General features: G+C 45.9%; 1 protein-coding gene across 1 annotated transcript; it reads right to left on the bottom strand.

Moving 5' to 3' along the window:
- Positions 1–268: 268 nt before the first annotated feature.
- LOC132823533 (octopamine receptor-like) lies at positions 269–8,018 on the bottom strand. Its single transcript, XM_060837476.1, has 3 exons — positions 7,762–8,018; positions 3,687–3,863; positions 269–926 (listed from the first exon to the last, which is right to left on the bottom strand). The coding sequence occupies exons 1-3, from the start codon at positions 8,016–8,018 to the stop codon at positions 269–271; spliced, it is 1,092 nt and encodes a 363-aa protein (XP_060693459.1).
- Positions 8,019–18,664: the final 10,646 nt, after the last annotated feature.

Here is an 18,664-nt window from a genome sequence, read left to right as displayed (position 1 = left end):
TGGATAGAGCTCTCAAAGATAGTGGAATCAAGGGTTATGGAGATAAGACAGGAAGGGGATAGTGATTAAGGATGATCAGCCATGATCATATTGAATGGTGGTGCAGGCTTGAAGGGCAGAATGGCCTACTCCTGCACCTATTGTCTATTGTCTATTGTCATTGCAATAATTACCCGTCAAAAGAGCTTACACTGGGCTGTGAAAGTGCCTTGCGATGTCGTTCTGATGCTCATACACCAACAGCGAGCATGTCTTTCGCCTCCTGTTGTTACTGGCAACCGCGCGCATCCTTTACGCTGCATTCGGCGCCCTGAACGGTTTTGGTGAAGGTCACAATGGAAACCATGTCATCGCGGGTGTCGACCCTCGCCCTCCAATGCTGGCAGACCAGCATTTTCTTCAAGCCCCGTTGAAAATCCCGGTTGAGGAAGGCGTAGAGCACAGGGTTGATCATGGAGTTGCAGTACCCGAACCAGGTGATGACTTTGAACACCCGGCTAATGGTGGTGCTGTTGAGCTGCGAGCCACTCACAGCGATGCCAACGTTGAAGACAAAGTAGGGGAGCCAGCAGAGCACAAAGGCCGATATGATGATGCTCATTGTCCTGGTGGCCTTGTGTTCCAGTTGCAGGTTACCCTGCCTCTGGCTGTCTGGATGATAGTGCAGGTCCAGCGTCTGTGACATGATCCTCACCGCCTTGAGGCGTGAGGCTCGGTATATGAAGAAATACATGGTGCACATAATCAGGAAAGGGAGGTAGAAGGCAAGTGCGGAGGCCACAATAGCGAAGATCCGATTGGTGACAAAGACACACTCCCTGCTGCTGTCAAAGTCCACACCCGGGATTTCGTTCCAACCTTGCATCACTGGGAGGAAAGAAATCATGGCGGAGTAAACCCAAATCATAATGGTCATGGCAATGCACCTGTGGGAGTGGAGGCACAGGATAAGAACAAGTCACACAGCATCGAAACAGACCCTTCGGCCCAACTCGTCCATGCTTTCCAGTTTTTCTAACCTGAAACTCATCCCATTTACCAGCATTTGGCCTATATCCCCCTAAACCCTTCCTATTCATATACCCATCCAGATGCCTTTTAAATGTTGTAATTGTACCAGCCTCCACCACTTCCTCTGGCAGCTCATTCCATACACACACCACCCTGTGTGAAAAAGTGGCCCCTTAGGTCCCTTTTAAATCTTTCCCCTCTCACCTTAAAGGTATGCCGTCTAGTTTGGGACTCTCTGACCCTTTGGAAAAAGACTTTGGCTGTTCACCTTATATATACCCCTCATGATTTTATTAACCTCGATAAGAACAAGTTGCAGCTTCCTGGGCTTGAGGGAAAAAAGTCCCAGCCTCTCCTTGTAACTCAAACCTTCCAGCCTCAGTAATAGTCTTGGAAATTATTTTTGTGCTCTTTCCAGTTTAATAACATCCTTCCTATCGCAGGGCGACCAGAATTGTACCCAGAACCCCAAATCTGACCTCACCAATGTCTTGCACAGCCATAACATGACGGTCTCACTCCTGTACCCAATGCTCTGACTGATGAAGGCCAACACACCAAATACCTTCAACCATCAGAGAGGCTGCATTTTTGCCCACAAGGCAAGATGCTGTCTCACTGGGAATTAAAGGGACTATCCACTCAGCACTGTTGGGTAGAAAGACCCTGGGCAGATCCTACAAGTGCCGAATTAAATGCCCATGCCAATTGAGGGCACCAGCCCGTCTCTGAGAGATGTTGGTCCAATCTGAAAGCAAGAAATGCCATATCCTCAGCAGCACCACCATGATCGGTGGCCCCCACTGACTCTGCCGAGTGAAGAACAGGATCCACCTGGCCCCAAAACCTCCAAGGGCAAGAGAAGGTGGAGGGAGACACAGAGTCATAGAGATGTACAGTACAGAAACAGACCCTTCGGTCCAACTCACCCATGCTGACCAGATATCCGAACCCAATCTAGTCCCACCTGCCAACACTTGGCCCATATTCCTCCAAACCTTTCCTATTCACATACCCATCCTTTTAAATGCTGTAATTGTACCAGCCTCCACCATTTCCTCTGGCAGCTTATTCCATACACACAACACTCTGTGTGAAAAAGTTGCCCATTAGGTCTCTTTTGCGTCTTTCCCCTCTCACCCTAAACCTATGCCCTCTAGTTCTGGACTAGATCGTTCATCAACTGTGCCGTAGCTGTGAGGGTGTTCATTACTGCTCCCCACCTGGGTCCATGGACCAGCAATGCAGGAGGGATCCACCCTGGCAACCTGTTGGGGAGACAAGCAGGATTTACCTGACAACCTCACCATGTGATAGCAGCCTCTCCTTAGCTTTAACAGATTATTTTGTCCTGGTTTCCTTCAAGAGAGAGACTGCCTCACAGTGCCAGAGACCCATGTTCGCTTCCAGCCTCGGGCAACTGTTTGCACATTCTCCTCGTGTCTGTGTGGCTTTCCTCCAGGTGCTCTGGTTTCCTCCCGCAGTCCAAAGGTGTGCAGGTTAGGGTGGATTCACCATGCTAAATTGTCAATAGTGTCGTGGGATGTGTAGGTTAGCTGTATTAGTCTGTGGAAATGCAGCCCAATAGAGTAGAGGAATGGGTCAGTGTGGACTTACTGGGCCAAATGGCCTGTTTCCACACTGGAGGGGTTCTCTGGAGAGGTGGCTACTGAATACCAATTGAGTAAACAGCTTGGGAGGCCTTGGATATTTTCTTTAAAGCAGCCTGAATGGTTATCACTGGCTCTCGCCGATCAGGATTTCTGGGGAGTATCAGAAGCTATCGGGGCCTCAGTGGTGTTGGAAGCCTCAGTGAGTGTTCCCTGGCTGCTGCCCTCTCTGAATTTTCTCTTGATGTTTCTTCCTCGTAAATTAGAGAACTGCATGTAAGAATCTGTGTCTGAATTTGACTATTTGTTTCCCCAGGGATGTGCTTTTGGGATTTTATTATATAGGAACCGTTAATATTATGGTGTCTATATTCTGTTAAATTTTCCACGAGGCTAAGTTATTCTAAATTTTTCTTTCTTGGGGCTTGGGTCTTAACTACAGTGTTTAAGTAAATTGTGTTTTGCCTAACATTGAGTAGTTTGACCAGTCGAATTGTATCTGGAACGGACATTTTACTTTTGCCTTTAAAATAAGAGAAATTTAGGGTCCTAGCTACCCTCTTAAAATATTTTGAGGGGGTCTGGTCTGGTCCATAACACTCGGCTGACATTCCCATTGTCACCAATTGCAATGTGGCACCGACAATGTAAGCAGAAAAATGGTGCGTCAGATAGTTTAACACTCCCTCACTAAAGTGTCTTCTCAGATTATAGGTTCAAACCCCTGGAGTGGGACTTGGACCTAATCCTGACCAATCCAGAGATAACGGTACTCCCCACTGAGCTATAATCATCCACCATTTCCCCTCTGCCTAAACGCTAGTCTTTCATTATGCAGAGTGGTCTAAAATCACTGGTCCTTAGAAAATGCAAATCATTTTGTGAACTGTTTAGAAATGGTTTCAGCTGTGATGGCGTTCTGAATGAATATCAACGTCACAATATTCCATTCTCATTGAATATCCTGGCTTTTAATTCCCAACTGTTTCTATTCAGCAGGATGGAATTTTGTGAATGAATCGCTCTATATGCTGTGACATCACAAGGCCTGATAATGTGCCTTACCTGCTGCGGGACATTCGCTTGGAGTAATGGTAGGGAGTGGCCACAGAACAGTATCGGTCCAAGCTGATGAAACAGAGTGTGACAATGGAGGCTGTACAAAACATCACATCGAAGGAGATCCACACCTTACAGAACAAACGGCCAAACATCCAGATTCCAGCCACCTCGTAGATTATGCTGAGTGAAAGAAACACATACCTTTAATCCAGAGCATCCAAACCCAATGAAGGGTTTCCACCAAGCCAGGAATATGCCCGACAGGTGTTGTCAAGGGCACAAGTTTCAATTGGCAAAAGAACCAGCCGAGGTGGAAACATAGAAAATCCTCCCTTTCCCCCACCACCATTGCAAGGTAAACTTTTACAGCACAGAAAAGAGGCCTTTTGGCCCATTGTGCCTGTGCAAGCTGACCAAAATCTATCCACTCTCGTCTCAGCTCTTTATCTACAGCCTCGTTAGTGACAGAACTGAATGCATATCGAAGTATTTGTTTTTAAACTGGGAAGCAGCCTTTTGTCTTGGCCACGATGATCTCCACCACCTTCTTTTATGAAACAATTTCTCTTTAAACTAACCCCCTGAGACGATTACATCTATATTCCTTAGTTATTGACCTTTCTGCTCAGGGGAAGAGGTGATTCTTGTCCTGATACCATCTAGACCATTCATCATTTTCTGCTTTGCATATAAACCTCTTCCAAACTGTCTTGCTTCCAAAAAATAATTTTGTCCTTTCAATCCTCCCTTCCAGCTAAAATCCAAATATCCCCTTTGAAAGTTTCCTCTTCATATCTTTCCTGAAAAGAAATGACTGGACTCAAATGCAAAACTCTATCTGCGATCTAATTGATCTCATTACACAGTTCAAGCAATAACTTCCCTGCTCTTTTATTCCACGACTCAGTTAAAAATCACACAACGCCAGGTTATAGTCCAACATCTTTGTTTCGAAGCGCTAGCTTTTGGAACATTGCTCCTTCGTCTTGATAACTACCTGATGGAGGGGCAGCACTCTGAAAACTAGTGCTTCCAAATAAACCTGTTGGACTATAACCTGGTGTTGAGTGATTTTTAACTTTGTCTACCCCAGTCCAACACCGGCTCCTCCACATCATTCTACAACTCAGCAACTGAAGAGAGGTATCCATGGGTCATTTTTCTCTTTGATGGCTTATACTTGGACTCATGTTAGGATGAATCAATATCTTCAGGAAGGATCAACTCTCCATTAAACTTAAAGCCACTACGAACAAGGACAGCATTAATTTCTTAGCCACCACTATATTTAAATTGACACACTGGGTAAAAATTAGCAACAATTCCTTTTCCTCTAAAATAACTGATGCTGACGTCTATACCCAAAAAAGCCATTCCCCTCAGGCCATCTTCTACAGTCTGGTGAGGTGTTCATTCCAATATTATCCACCATATTGTCTCCCTCATGCATCAGTGAGCTACAAAATCTACATTCATTTTCAAGCAATGCACTAACTCAGTGATTTCGAGTTTTCTTGGTTCTCAGTTAGCTGAGGAGAAAGTGAGGACTGCAGATGCTGGAGATCACCTGATGAAGAGCTTTTGCCCGAAACGTCGACTCTCCTGCTCCTCGGATGCTGCCTGACCGGATGTGCTTTTCCAGTTCCGCACTCTCGACTTCAATGGCGGAGTATTTATTTGCTGATTGGCTTAACTCTGCTCTCACTGTTTTGTAACCAACCTCTCTACCCCTACCTTCACTTCCCAGCCTTTTTGTCCCTCACCTCCCCACCCCCACTGTTCAAGTGCCCAAGGAGTATCCCTCTCCTTTGATCCCTGGAATCCCCATCTTTCCCAACTTTGTCACCCACTCCCCCGACTTTACAGCTGCTGTTTCTCCTGCCAGCTCCTCACTCCCAAGACCCCCTCTCCCCCAACCCCGAGTCTCCTTCTCCTCTGTCAATCCATCCCTTGAGGAGCCCTCTTTGTACCCAGCCCCCACCCCTCTTGCAGACTCCTTCATCCGCTCTGTCTGGAGCAGATAAGCTTCCCTCCCCCTCCCGATTCCTCCCGTCGGCCCCAACAAATTTCACATTCTCGGTGCTGGCAAAAGGACCCCATCCCCAGTAAACTTCCAAATGCTTCCCACTGTTTGCTCCCCTCCAATCACGGGCAGGTCCTGCCCATTGTTTACCGCTGAAATGTTCATCCAAGAGCAGACATGAGGGAGAACCACCCTGTGATTGGAAGGAATCACATCTGACAGATTCTGTCCATTCACTTTATGAGAGTGACCGTTCTCTCACAGGTCTCCCACATTGAACTATCATTTATAACTCTGAAATATCCATTTGGTTCACTAATAACCTGAAGGGAAGGACATTTGGCATTTGTGTGATTCCCAGACACACAGCAATGTGGTCAATTCTCAGTGTTCCTCTGAAATTGCACTAGTTTCTGGTGTCCCTGGGACTTTCGGGGGTAGATTTGCCCCAATGAATACTGAGTGCTAAAGGTATCCCATGCTAATGGTTGCAAAAACGCTCAAGGTCAGGAACATCAAACCAATCAAAAGGTTCCGGGAATGGCAATAATTCAGCTTCCTGATGGTGGGATAAGGTTTTGCTTTTATGTTTGTAGAATCAAATCGTTACGGTGTGGAAATAGGCCCTTCGGCCCAACAAGCCCACACTGACCCTCTAGAGAGTAATTAGAGCCCAGGCCCATTGCCCTACCCTAGTAGTCAACATGTCTGCCTGACTAATGCACCTAGCCTACACATCCCTGAGCACTATGAGTAATTTAGCATGACCAATCCACCCTAACCTGCACATTTTAGGACTGTGTGAGGAAATCAGAGTACCAGGAGGAAACCCACACAGACACGGGGAGAATGTGTCAACTCCACACAGACAGTCACCTGAGGCTGGAATTGAACCCGGGTCCCTGGCGCTGTGAGGCAGCAGTGCTAACCAATGAGCCACAGTGCCACCCCATGCATTAGAGGTCAATGTGCCCCTGAACGTGGTTCAGTACTGTTGAAGAGTTGATAAGGAGCAACAGAGTGTGAAATGATGCATATGTCTTGGTCGCATGTGAAGTGTTCATCCTGAAGAGAACGTTGTAGGTTTGTCCCTGCTCCATGTAAGACATTGATTGTTAATGAAGTACCCGATGGTGATGCCTGGCACCCTATCTTGTCTGTGACACAGTGGCAACCTTACCATACCAACCCATTCACATCGGGCATGAAGCATTGAGTGGGCATATGGTTCATACCCTTCCAGAGTAGAACATATACCTGTGGCATTAGAGTCAGGTTCTGTTATGCCATCCACCAGCATGGACCTCTGCAGCCATGCTTGTCCAGGCTGTCTTCATCAGGTGGAATGGCGTCTTGCCAGTATATAGGGAAAATACCTTGCCTTCTTTCCTGGACAGCCTTTCTACCCTCATTCTCGATAAAATTTGACATCTCATCCGAGCATGAATAATCAACGAATAGAGCTCGTGAATGAGGAATGCAGAACCACCTCCCACTTTAAGGCCCAATGCCCCACAAAAGCCTCCAAAACCAAAACCAAGATTGCCCACTCGCTTTCAGCTTTTCCTCATCATATTGAAATTAAACCAGCTTTGACCCCTGTGACCGTTCTGCCACCATCTCTGCATCTCTCCCCTTTCCAAAAGTCTGCACAGACATGATAGCTCCTGAGATTAGGTTCCCTACAGTGTGGAAACAGGCCCTTCAGCCCAACAAGTCCACACCGACCCTCCGAAGAGTAACCCACCCAGTCCCATTATCCTCTGACTAATGCACCTCACACTGTGGGCAATTTAGCATGGCCAATTCACCTGACCTGCACAGCTTTGGACTGTGGGAGGAAACCAGAGCACCCAGAGGAAACCCATGCAGACACAGAGAGAATGTGCAAACTCCACACAGTCGCCCAAGGCCAGAATCGAACCTGGGACCCTGGTGCTGTGAGGCAGCAGTACTAACCACTGAGCCCCCCAGGCCTTCCCTGTCTGAATCGATGGAAGTGATCCAAAGGAGTCACTGTTGGAATTAACACTAACTCTCCACAGTTGCGCTCACCTAAAAGGCATTACCAGACAAGCCACCAATAAGTCTGCTGTAGCGAGGGACAGGATGAACATATAAGTCACTGTTCTCAGTTTCTTCTCCAGAGCAGGGCAGATAAACACCACCAAGTTTCCCAACAGTGTCACCAAGTCCACCGTGGTCAGTATGATCCCAACCAGCACTCCTTGGTGGGAGATCCGGATGTGAGCGGCATTGCCATCTTCGGGTGTAGCTGAAGGAAGCAGGCTTTTGTTGAGAGAGCTGTTCATATTCCAAGGGAAACTCATGATTCATTTTCTATCAAGAAATTGAGACAAACAAATAGTTTAACAACAAATTAAGTCAAATATTTTACAAAATACAAATATTAGGATGAATTCAATTTCACTATAAACAAGTAGTTTAATAAGAATGTATTAAAATATTTTATAAAGTACAAATGCTAGGACAAATTCAATTTCACTATAAACAAATAGTTTAACAATAAGGTAATTCAAATAGTTTACAAAATATAAATGATAAGACAAATTTAATTTCCCTATAAACAAATAGTTTAACAAGGTATTAATTCACATATTTTATAAAATACAAATGCTAAGACAAAGTTAATGCCATGATAATTTCATTCTATATTCCATCATACATACAGATTCCAAATCATTACCACCAACGCTATTACTTACAAAACTCTATTGCTAATATTATTGATAATGCTAATCAAAGATGTATCACAGCAATGGTTTACTTACATTGATGTCCCGTTCAAATAGCAAAAAAGATGGTCTCCCTGTGCAGCTAAAGTTATGCATAAAACTACTCAAGTGAACAACCTCAGCTTAATTGAAAGATTTGCGAGAGTGGTATTGAGAGAATTTAGTCAGAAAACACAGTGTGCCATCTCAACCTGGGGTCCATTGAGAAGATTGAATAGGATAGCATGAGAATGCAGGAGCATTTATAGATCAGAGCATTACAGGCAAGCTGTGTCTTTTACCAATCAGAGTTGATCAGACAACAGACAGTCATCGCCACTCACAGTTGAAATGCAGCCTCACCAATCCAGAGTTCTCGACGTCATTGCTTCAATAAAATTTATTTTGACAGCCTGAATTTTCCATTGACAGAGCAGAGATAGCATTCTGATCTGATCCGAACTGTGATGCACAATCAAGAATTAAAACAGCTGATCAGTGACGACTTCTGAACAGTCACAACCTTTGTTTATTAAACTGCAAAAAATATATGACATCCTGATGATGAAATATTTCTGAATGAGCTTTGACTCTTGTACTGTTTAGGTTGTAGAATCACACAGAAAACAACATAACATCGACAATACTACGGTCTGAGTGCTTTTAAAAGTATCCAAATAAAGCAATTCCTTCATATAGTGCATTCCCTGACCTTAGAAAATCCCAAAGTGCTTCACAGTCAGTAGAAGCATTGCCATTATTTTGTGCTCAACAAGGTCATACAAACAGCAGTGAGATAAATGACTGATTAAATACTAACTGGGATACCAGAAGAACTTCTCAATTTTATTTTCAAATATACCTCAGGGACATTTTTATGTCCATTGTAAAAACTGTGTTTATTTTTCTCTGTATTTTTAATTGTAGATTGAAATAGGAGAACAGCTGTTGCAACAAACAAGGACTATTGACAGATTGTTACAGTTTGGAAAAGCAAGTAATCTGGTCCCCACTGTCTGCACTGTTTATTCAGCCGCTGGGTGAAGCAGGAATAAGAGGGAGCGCAGATGAACTGGATTCAAGGGTTCCACAAATGAAGGTTCAGCAACAAGTAGCTAAATGGTCTATGGACTAGTGACAAGGTATTGTGGACAAAGGCAGTCTACCTGCCAACAACTATATGATTAGTTTTCAGTGAGCTGAACAATGGGGATATGAACAAGGTAGGAAAGAACTAGCTCTGTTCTGCTTCAGCCTGTGAATAGCCAATTTACACTTTGTCATTGCAAACTCACTGACTGACGAAATGGGGATACTGTTTCTAAAGCCAAACTTTTAAAACGCATGTTGGCTGTAATGCCATTACATCACCAATGCTTTAAGCGCTGCTTCTAAAGCTGATTTTTCTATAACGCAGAGTTGCACAAGAAGACAACCATTGTGTTTATAGAAGAGTTACCTGCATTCTTTAGATTAGATTACTTACAGTGTGGAAACAGGCCCTTCGGCCCAACGAGTCCACACCGACCCGCCGAAGTGCAACCCACCCATACCCCTACATTTACCCCTTCACCTAACACTGCGGACAATTTAGCATGGCCAATTCACCTGACCTGCACATCTTTGGACTGTGGGAGGAAACCGGATCACCCGGTGGAAACTTACGCAGACACGGGGCGAATGTGCAAACTCCACACAGAGAGTCGTCTGAGGCGGGAACTGAACCCAGGTCTCTGGTGCTGTGAGGCAGCAGTGCTAACCACTGTGCCACTTCTTTCAGCTGTGATGTTTAATGGATAAATCCACGATCTTTTACAAGTGTGAAGTCTAAGCCTGACCTTGTGCCTCCTGCAAACCCAGGAAAGCATCTGGGTTTATGTACAACTCCTGACAGTTCCACATTCCATTTTATTGCAAGGAACCTGATCTGGTGTTACATCTTTTTCTATTTGAATCCATGGTTTCAAGTATGCAAGATTATTTATAGGAAATAGCCACTCATGAACGTGATTAGATTATTCGACTTGTATCTTGTCTCTGCCTTTCAAGTTAAGCAGTTATGCCCGTCAGCATATAACACTACTTGTAAGTGCTCTAATCCCCTGAAATCCTCACCTTCACACAAATATACAGACAGGGGGGAAAAGATCATCTCTGAACACATGAACCAATCAACCTAACTGTCCTGTGCTCGAACACTTTAACTCCCCCTCCCACTCCGCCAAGGATATGCAAGTCTTGGGCCTCCCCCACCGCCAAACTTGAGCCACTCAACGTCTGGAGAAAGACACCTCATCTTCAGCCTCCGGACCCTCTAACCACACGGGATCAATGCCGATTTCACCAGTTTCCTCATCTCCCATCCCCTACTTTATCCCTGATCCAACCCTCCAACTCGGCACTGCCCTCTTAAAATGTCCCACCTGTCCATCTTCCTTCCCACCTACCCACTCCACCCTCCTCTCTGACCTATCACCATAACACCCCCCACCACCTGCGTCTACCTATTGCTTTCCCAGCTACCTTCCCCCCAGCCCCACTCCCCTTCCCATTTATCTCTCGACCCTCTTTGGCCCACCCCACCCCCAATTCCTGATGAAGAGCCTATGTTTGAAATGTCGACTCTCCTTGGATGCCGCCGGCCCTGCTGTGCTTTTCCAGCCCCACACTGTTCACCCCAACAAAGAGAGGCAGATTCACACTGTGTCAGGGAACTGAGGTCATAAGGGTGATTGGAAATTAGTAGCAGGAGCTACTGAACTCGGTAACCATCGGATTTGAGATCAGGAGTTAAGTTCTCACCCACCTTCTGGGGATTGGAGACATGGGCCATCAATGAAAACAGTTTGTTCCTCAAAGTTAAGCTTTTCCATTAATGATTATAAAGAGCTAAGATGCACAGAATAAAGAACTGTTGCATATCCTTTGTGTTGTTTCTGTGCATGAATCACATCGCCCGTGCCAAGGGTGGGCGGCATGATGGCACAGTGGTTAGCACTGCTGCCTCACAGCGCCTGAGACCCGGGTTCAATTCCCGCCTCAGGCGACTGACTGTGTGGAGTTTGCACGTTCTCCCCGTGTCTGCGTGGATTTCCTCCGGGTGCTCCAGTTTCCTCCCACAGTCCAAAGATGTGCGGGTCAGGTGAATTGGCCATGCTAAATTGTCCGTAGTGTTAGATAGGGGGTAAATGTAGGGGTATGGGTGGGTTGCGCTTTGGCGGGCTGGTGTGGACTTGTTGGGCCGAAGGGCCTGTTTCCACACTGTAAGTAACCTAATCTACATCTTACCTCAATGGTGAAGGTCATGGGATTAGAAGACAATGTTTAAGATATATGTCAGGTTATAGTCCAACAGGTTTAATTGGAAGCACTAGCTTTTGGAGCGCTGCTCCTTCGTCAGGAAGCTAGTGGGGCAGGATCATAGGACACAGAATTTATAGCAAAAGGTCATAGTTTCATACAACTGATGTGGTATTGCTGTTAAGTTTTTAATCACTTAGAATGGGTTGCAGATTTCGATTTATGATATGTAAATCCCAGAGCTTCACATTCCTGAGAAAACTTAAGATTTAATTTAAAAAAGTGACATCTCAGCTCAGATAATGCATTAAAGGTGTGAGGTTATAGTCTGTCTGTATCCCAACCTGGAGTCACACTGGTTTTATTTCCAAATTAGGAATGTATAAAATGTTACATGGACTGACTGCTGACGGATCGTTTGCTTTTTGAACAAAATAGAATGTATCTACAAATACAAATCTGCAAAAGTAAATTCATCCCATGGACTTATATGTGTGTGCATGTGAGGGAGAGAAAGTGTGTGCGTGTGTGTGTATGTCTGAATGAGAGGTAGTGTGTGAGTGTGTGTGTGTGTGTGTCTGTGTGCGTGAGTGTGAGAGAGAAAGAGAGAGAGGGAGAGAGAGAGAGAGAGGGAGAGAGAGAGAGAGGGAGAGAGTGTGCGGCAGGTGTGTGTGTGTGTGTGTGTGTGTGTGTGTGTGTGTAGCCGAGGATATGCCTGTGAGAGGGTGGTTATATGAGTGTGAGTGTGGGGTGGGTGTGTGTGCCTGAGAGTGTGCGTGCATGAGAGAGGGTCTGCGTATGTATGTGCATGCGATTGTGCGTATCTGTGTGTTTGTGTGTGTGTGTTTGTGTGTGTGCAGTGTAGTGGGGTCACCTATGGTGTGACCTGAATCCAAGATCCTGGTTGAGCTGATCCTCATGGTTATTGAAGTTGGCTATCAGCCTTCGCTTGGCGACTCTATGTTGGTGAGAATCCCAACATCCCTTGGAGGACGGTCACCTGAAGATCCAAGGCTGAAAGTCCCTGACCGCTGAAATGTTCTCTGACTGGGAGGGAATATCACCATCTGGCGATTGTTGTGCAGTGTCTATTCATCTGTTGTATGATACTTTGATCTTTTACGACACATTCTGTGTCCTGTGATCCTGCCCCACTCGCTACAGAAGCGGCGTTCTGAAAGCTAGTGCTTCCAAATAAATCTGTTGGATTATAACCTGGAGTTGGGTGAGTTTTAACTTTGTCCACCCCAGTCCAACACCAGCTCATACACATTATGACAGACCTCCCGTCAATGCATAAATGAGGATAACATTGAGACAGTAGATGTCAGCAACACAGATCGGGTTTAATGTTCTTCATGATGAGATGGAGAACAGCAACAGTGCGCACCCAAGACTGGCTCTGGTCTGAGTATGATGATCACAGAAGCTGCAACATCAGAGACCGGAGCTAGGACCCTGATGACCAACGATGGGTGGCAGCACTTGGAAGAGCATTGGATGGGGAACAGGCTTAGACTCCAGTCCTGATGCTACAGTTGTGGTAGCAGGGGGATCAGCAGGGGCAGGTCCAATACTGAGACCCCAGAGCCCACTACAGAGACTCCAACTGATGTCAAGCAGCGACTAGAGGTGCAGTGGAGGAAGAAGGAGAGAGAAAGATGAACTCCATTGCAGCAACCTCTTGCATTATATTGAGTGTTTCAAGATAGTGCTGGAGTGTGTGGTGACATGGGACAAACACTTTTCACCGTCATTTTATACACAAGTGACAATAAATCTACATCCAAATCATTCGCCATTTATATTATTTTAAAAACTAACCATGTTCTTCTTGAGCAGCGAACAACAATGCACTCATCAATGCCTCGGTAACTTGTTTCATAGCAACTGATATACTCTCTCCACCTGTAGCAAGTCATTCCCCTCAACGTGCAGTGTAGCTATAATGGTCTGAGCTGGCTTTATCAGTGATTGTTACCTTCAAAGGGAGATTGTGAAACCAATCAAAGTTATAATTCTGAAGACAATTTGATAGCCTGGCATTGGAGTTGGACTATTCAGTGAGGGGAGTGGTAAAGTGTAAAGCTGCCAATGTCCCAGATGACTATGGGACAGAGAGAGAGAGAGGTGACTGGTGGCGATTTTAGCCTGAGGGTCACCAGGCCTGAGACAAAGGGAAACAGTGGAGGAGACAGCACCATCACTGCAACCTGATGTAGGAACTTTAGCTCATGTTGTTGGTCAGGATTTGGAGCTGCTGGTGTTGGACTGGGGTGTACAAAGTTAAAAATCACACAATACCAGATTATATCCAACAGGTTTAATTGGAAGCACTGACTTTCGGAGCGACGCTCCTTTGCCAGGTGGCTGTCGAGAGCACAATTGTAGGACACAGAATTTATAGCAAAAGTACATCACATTGTAAATTTTTGTTATAAATTCTGTGTCCTACAATTGTGTCCTCCACAACCACCTGATGAAGGAGTGTCGCTCCGAAAGCTAGTGATACCAATTAAACCTGTTGGACTATAAGCTGGTGTTGTGTGATTTGTCACATTGTTGGTGTCGCTCTGCATTGCCAATCAGAGAGCAACTCTGAAGTTCTTCCTCGCCATATAATTCTGCTCCTGTGACATTGTGGGACAACTTCAATATTAAGGGCTTGGTTTTTTTTCTCCTGTTACTTTCCCTGCCTGAAATCAGACAGGATGACCTGGAAACGGAAGTGGTGATATCAGAGATCCCCCATTCATCTCAGAAATTCCCACCAACAGGCCACGCACCAGAGAAGAGAAGTGAGGCCCATCATTCTCCTGTCTATCCATTGCCAACGCTCAGTAGAGAAAACAGGGAGATTGATAATGTTTCTGACCATTTCTTTCCTGTCAATGTCTGGCTCCCTGGACTACCAGGTGATTGCATAGAGTAGGGGTGGAAATGGATTCAAATGGAGAGATGAGTCAGCAATAGAGGCCTACTCATGTCTAGTTATTTAGCCACTGAAGATCTCAATCTCTGGGCAGCTCTTCATGTAAAGAGCCTTGGAAGTCTCTGTCTTTGTGTGATCCCTTTTAATATTTCCTCATCTTTCTGATACAACATCGCCTCAGGGTCTAAAGTGGAGGCCCCCATTGCTTTAGAGATTCTACCAGTAAGGCATGATGTTTCAAATCATAGAATCCCTGCAGTCTGAAACAGGCCCTTTGGCCCAACAAGTCCACACTGATCCTCTGAAGAGTAACCCTCCCAGACCTATTACTCCACATTTTCTCCAGACTAATGCACCGAACCTGCACATCCCTGAACACCACGGGGCAATTTAGCATGACCAATCCACTCTAACCTCCACATCTTTCAATCATGGAAGGAAACCGGAGCACCCGGAGGAAACCCGTACAGGCACGGGGAGAATGTGCAAACTCCACCCAGATAGCTGCCCTATGCTGGAATCGAACCCGGATCCCTGGTGCTGTGAGGCAGCTGTGCTAACCACTGAGCCACTGTCCCTATACGTAATGCAGAAGATCCAGCCCAGTTTCTGGACAGTGGATAGAGTTCCTCACTTCTGTTATCAGCATTATAGATGATGCCAGTTTTAATTGCACTTGTCCTGAGTTATGTCTTTCTCAGAGTTTGGAATTCCTTGAGGCTGTTTGATATACCCCAAGTAAACTTGTAAGGCTATTTCAGGGGGCAGTTTGGAATCAACCACATAGATTTGAAAGGGTTAGTATTCCTCTATAGTCTAGTCCAGTCATTATCCATTACCAAACACACTGCAGATAAAGCTAAGCTGAGCAACAGGTGAAAGCAAATCAGGCATGCCAACCCTGGGTTTTTATCCACACGTTATAGTGGGACACAAAAATAATGGGCTGGCATTTCACAGTTTGCAGAGAACTGAAGGGAGGAATATCCACTGTGAGACTCCGAGAGTATCGGCCATGATGGTAATGAATATACATCATCTGCACTGCAACAAAAGTGTTCTAAGTGATCAAAAAAACGATTGAAATAGGCACAGAGAAGCAGACCATTTCCAAATACGGGGTAGACCATTTAGGACAGAGATGAGGAGAAACATCTTCACCCAGAGAGTGGTGGCTGTGTGAAATGCTCTGCCCCAGAGGGCAGTGGAGGCCCAGTCTCTGGATTCATTTAAGAAAGAGTTGGATAGAGTCTCAAAGATAGTGGAATCAAGGGTTATGGAGATAAGGCAGGAACAGGATACTGATTAGGAATGATCAACCATGATCATATTGAATGGTGGTGCAGGCTCGAAGGGCTGAATTGCCTACTCCTACGCCTATTGTCTATTATTAATCAGTCCAGAATGAGAGGGCATGGAGATAGGATTCAATCTATGAGATTTAGAAGAGAGAACCCCTACAGTGCAGAAGCAGGCAATTCAGCCCATCAAGTCCACACTGACCCTTTGACAAACAGCCCAACCAGATCCATGCCCCTATCCTATCTATGCAACCCTGCATTTCCCTAGGCAGTACATCCCAGAGCACTATGCGCAACTTAACACGGCCAGTCCACCCTAACCTACACGTCTTTGGACTGTGGAAGGAAACCCAGGCAGGCACGAGGAGATTGTGTGAACTGTATACAGACAGTTGCCCGAGGCTGGAATCGAACCCGGATCCCTGGCACCGTGAGGCAGCAGTGCTAACCATCGAGCCACCATGTCACCCTACTGAAGAGAACTGAGAAGCTGTTAAACTTCATATTTTACAAACATCTGCCGGTGGGTTTGCAGTTGTGGGGAGGTTAGTAACATTCCCCAGGCGTCTTTCCCATTGTTCTCCTACCCAGGCCTGAGCTGTTCACTGTTCCATACAGGCCAGATGGACCAGCCTTACCCCCCAGTGAATCTTTTATGATTGGTGCAAAAGAAGCAGCCACAATTTTGGGATGGCACGGTGACTCAGTGTTTAGCACTGCTGCTCACAGCACCAGGGAACAGGGTTTGATTCCAGCCTCGAGTGACTGGCTGTGTGGAATTTGTACATTCTCCCTGTGTCTGCATGGGCTAGGTGGATTGGCTCTGGTAAATTGCCCCATAATGACTGAGTAAGTGCAGGTTAGATGGATTGGCCACGGGAAATTGCCCATGGTGCGTCCAGGTGGTGCGGGCCAGGTAGATTAACCATGGTAGTTGTGGGGATTGGGTGGGATGTTCTTTGGAAGGCAGAAGTGATGGGCTGAACACACTCCATCGACACTGTAGGGAGACGATGATTCCCACCTGGTTGAACCTGACGAGAGGAGGAAGCTCAGAAAGGCACCCTGCTCAGGACTCAAAGGGGACAGGAAGCCAGTAGCTGCCTTTTCACAGTGGGCATCTCTCTGCTGTGTGTGCCCTATCCTCAATGATCTCTTCCCACTGAAACCTCTCACCTCACTGCTGTGTGACTTACTTGGTTCTGGGCTATAGCGTTCTGAATGTGGTGACTGTTTGTACTCATAGTTTTGGGCTTTATGTGACTGATGCTGCTGACACTACTGAGCTGATGGAGCAGGGTTAGATCATCAAGGGCGAAACGTCCTGCCAGGAAAGGGCAGTAGTCCTTCTTCCAGTCAATGAGCACTCCTTTGGGGTATTGAACATCTGTGATGCAGCCAGTTTAGATTAGATTAGATTACTTACAGTGTGGAAACAGGCCCTTCGGCCCAACAAGTCCACACCGACCCGCCGAAGCGCAACCCACCCATACCCCTACATTTACCCCTTACCTAACACTACGGGCAATTTAGCATCTTTGTGACTGTGGGAGGCACCCGGAGGAAACCCACGCAGACACGGGGAGAACGTGCAAACTCCACACAGTCAGTCGCCTGAGTCGGGAATTGAACCCGGGTCTCAGGCGCTGTGAGGCGGCAGTGCTAACCACTGTGCCACCGTGCCGCCCGCAAATTCCCTGCTGACTTTTCTGATGACACAAGAGCCTGATACCAAAAAAAATACTACCCTAGGTCAAAAACCAAAGGTTATTTTGAAAAGGTGGGGGAAAGGAAGTGGAGGGAAAATGCATTCGAAAATTGAGGGAAGAACATTGTCTGGTTTCGGGAAGGACGCGGGGCGAAAGGGATCAAAGTCCATGGGCGGAAAGCAGAGAAAGGGTACAGAGTCAGATGATCAACTGTGATCTTAATGGATGCCAGAACAGTCTCAAAGGGCCGAATGGTCTCCTCCTGCTTCTATTTTCTATGATTCTATGTTTCCATATTGAAATAGGCTGCAAAATACAATGTAGATGACTAACTTACAAGCATTTGGAGATGCCGGTGTTGGACTGGGGTGTACAAAGTTAAAAATCACACAACACCAGGTTATAGTCCAACAGGTTTAATTGGAAGCACTAGCTTTCAGAGCACTGATCCTTCATCAGGTGGTTGTCTGATGAAGGAGCAGCGCTCAGAAAGCTAGTGCTTCCAATTAAACCTGTTGGATTATAACCTGGTGTTGTGTGATTAGCTTACAAGGAAGACAACCAGTAAAATGGACTGGTTGGACTAAATGGCCTGATAAACTACTGTCCAGAGTTCTGTAAGTGTTGGAGAAACTGAACAGGTCTGGCGGTGTCCGTGGTGAGTTAATGTTTCAAGTTCAGTGACCCTGCTTCAAAAAGCAAGGACTTGCTGAATGTGCAGAGCAATTTCTGTTCCGGTGCCTACTGGATAGTGAGCATGGGAACAGTCGGGGGTCCTGTTCTCAGCCTGAAAATGAATCACTGAGGTAGTCCAGACAGACACTGCTTTGCTCAGCGTCCAATCTGACTGAGTAACTCACATTGACATAGCAACGATAATGAAAATTTCTCCACTTTCCAACATTCAATCTACCTTCAGTGACATCATCATTTCCAAATAGCTGCTTATGCTGGACAGTTACCTTTGAATCTGGATCAGTG

This window comes from Hemiscyllium ocellatum, chromosome 16, assembly GCF_020745735.1.
Source record: "Hemiscyllium ocellatum isolate sHemOce1 chromosome 16, sHemOce1.pat.X.cur, whole genome shotgun sequence".
In the NCBI taxonomy this organism is placed as follows: Eukaryota; Metazoa; Chordata; class Chondrichthyes; order Orectolobiformes; family Hemiscylliidae; genus Hemiscyllium; species Hemiscyllium ocellatum.
The sequence above is the reverse complement of the archived record's forward strand: the minus strand, read 5'-3'. Positions and strand labels throughout refer to the sequence as shown.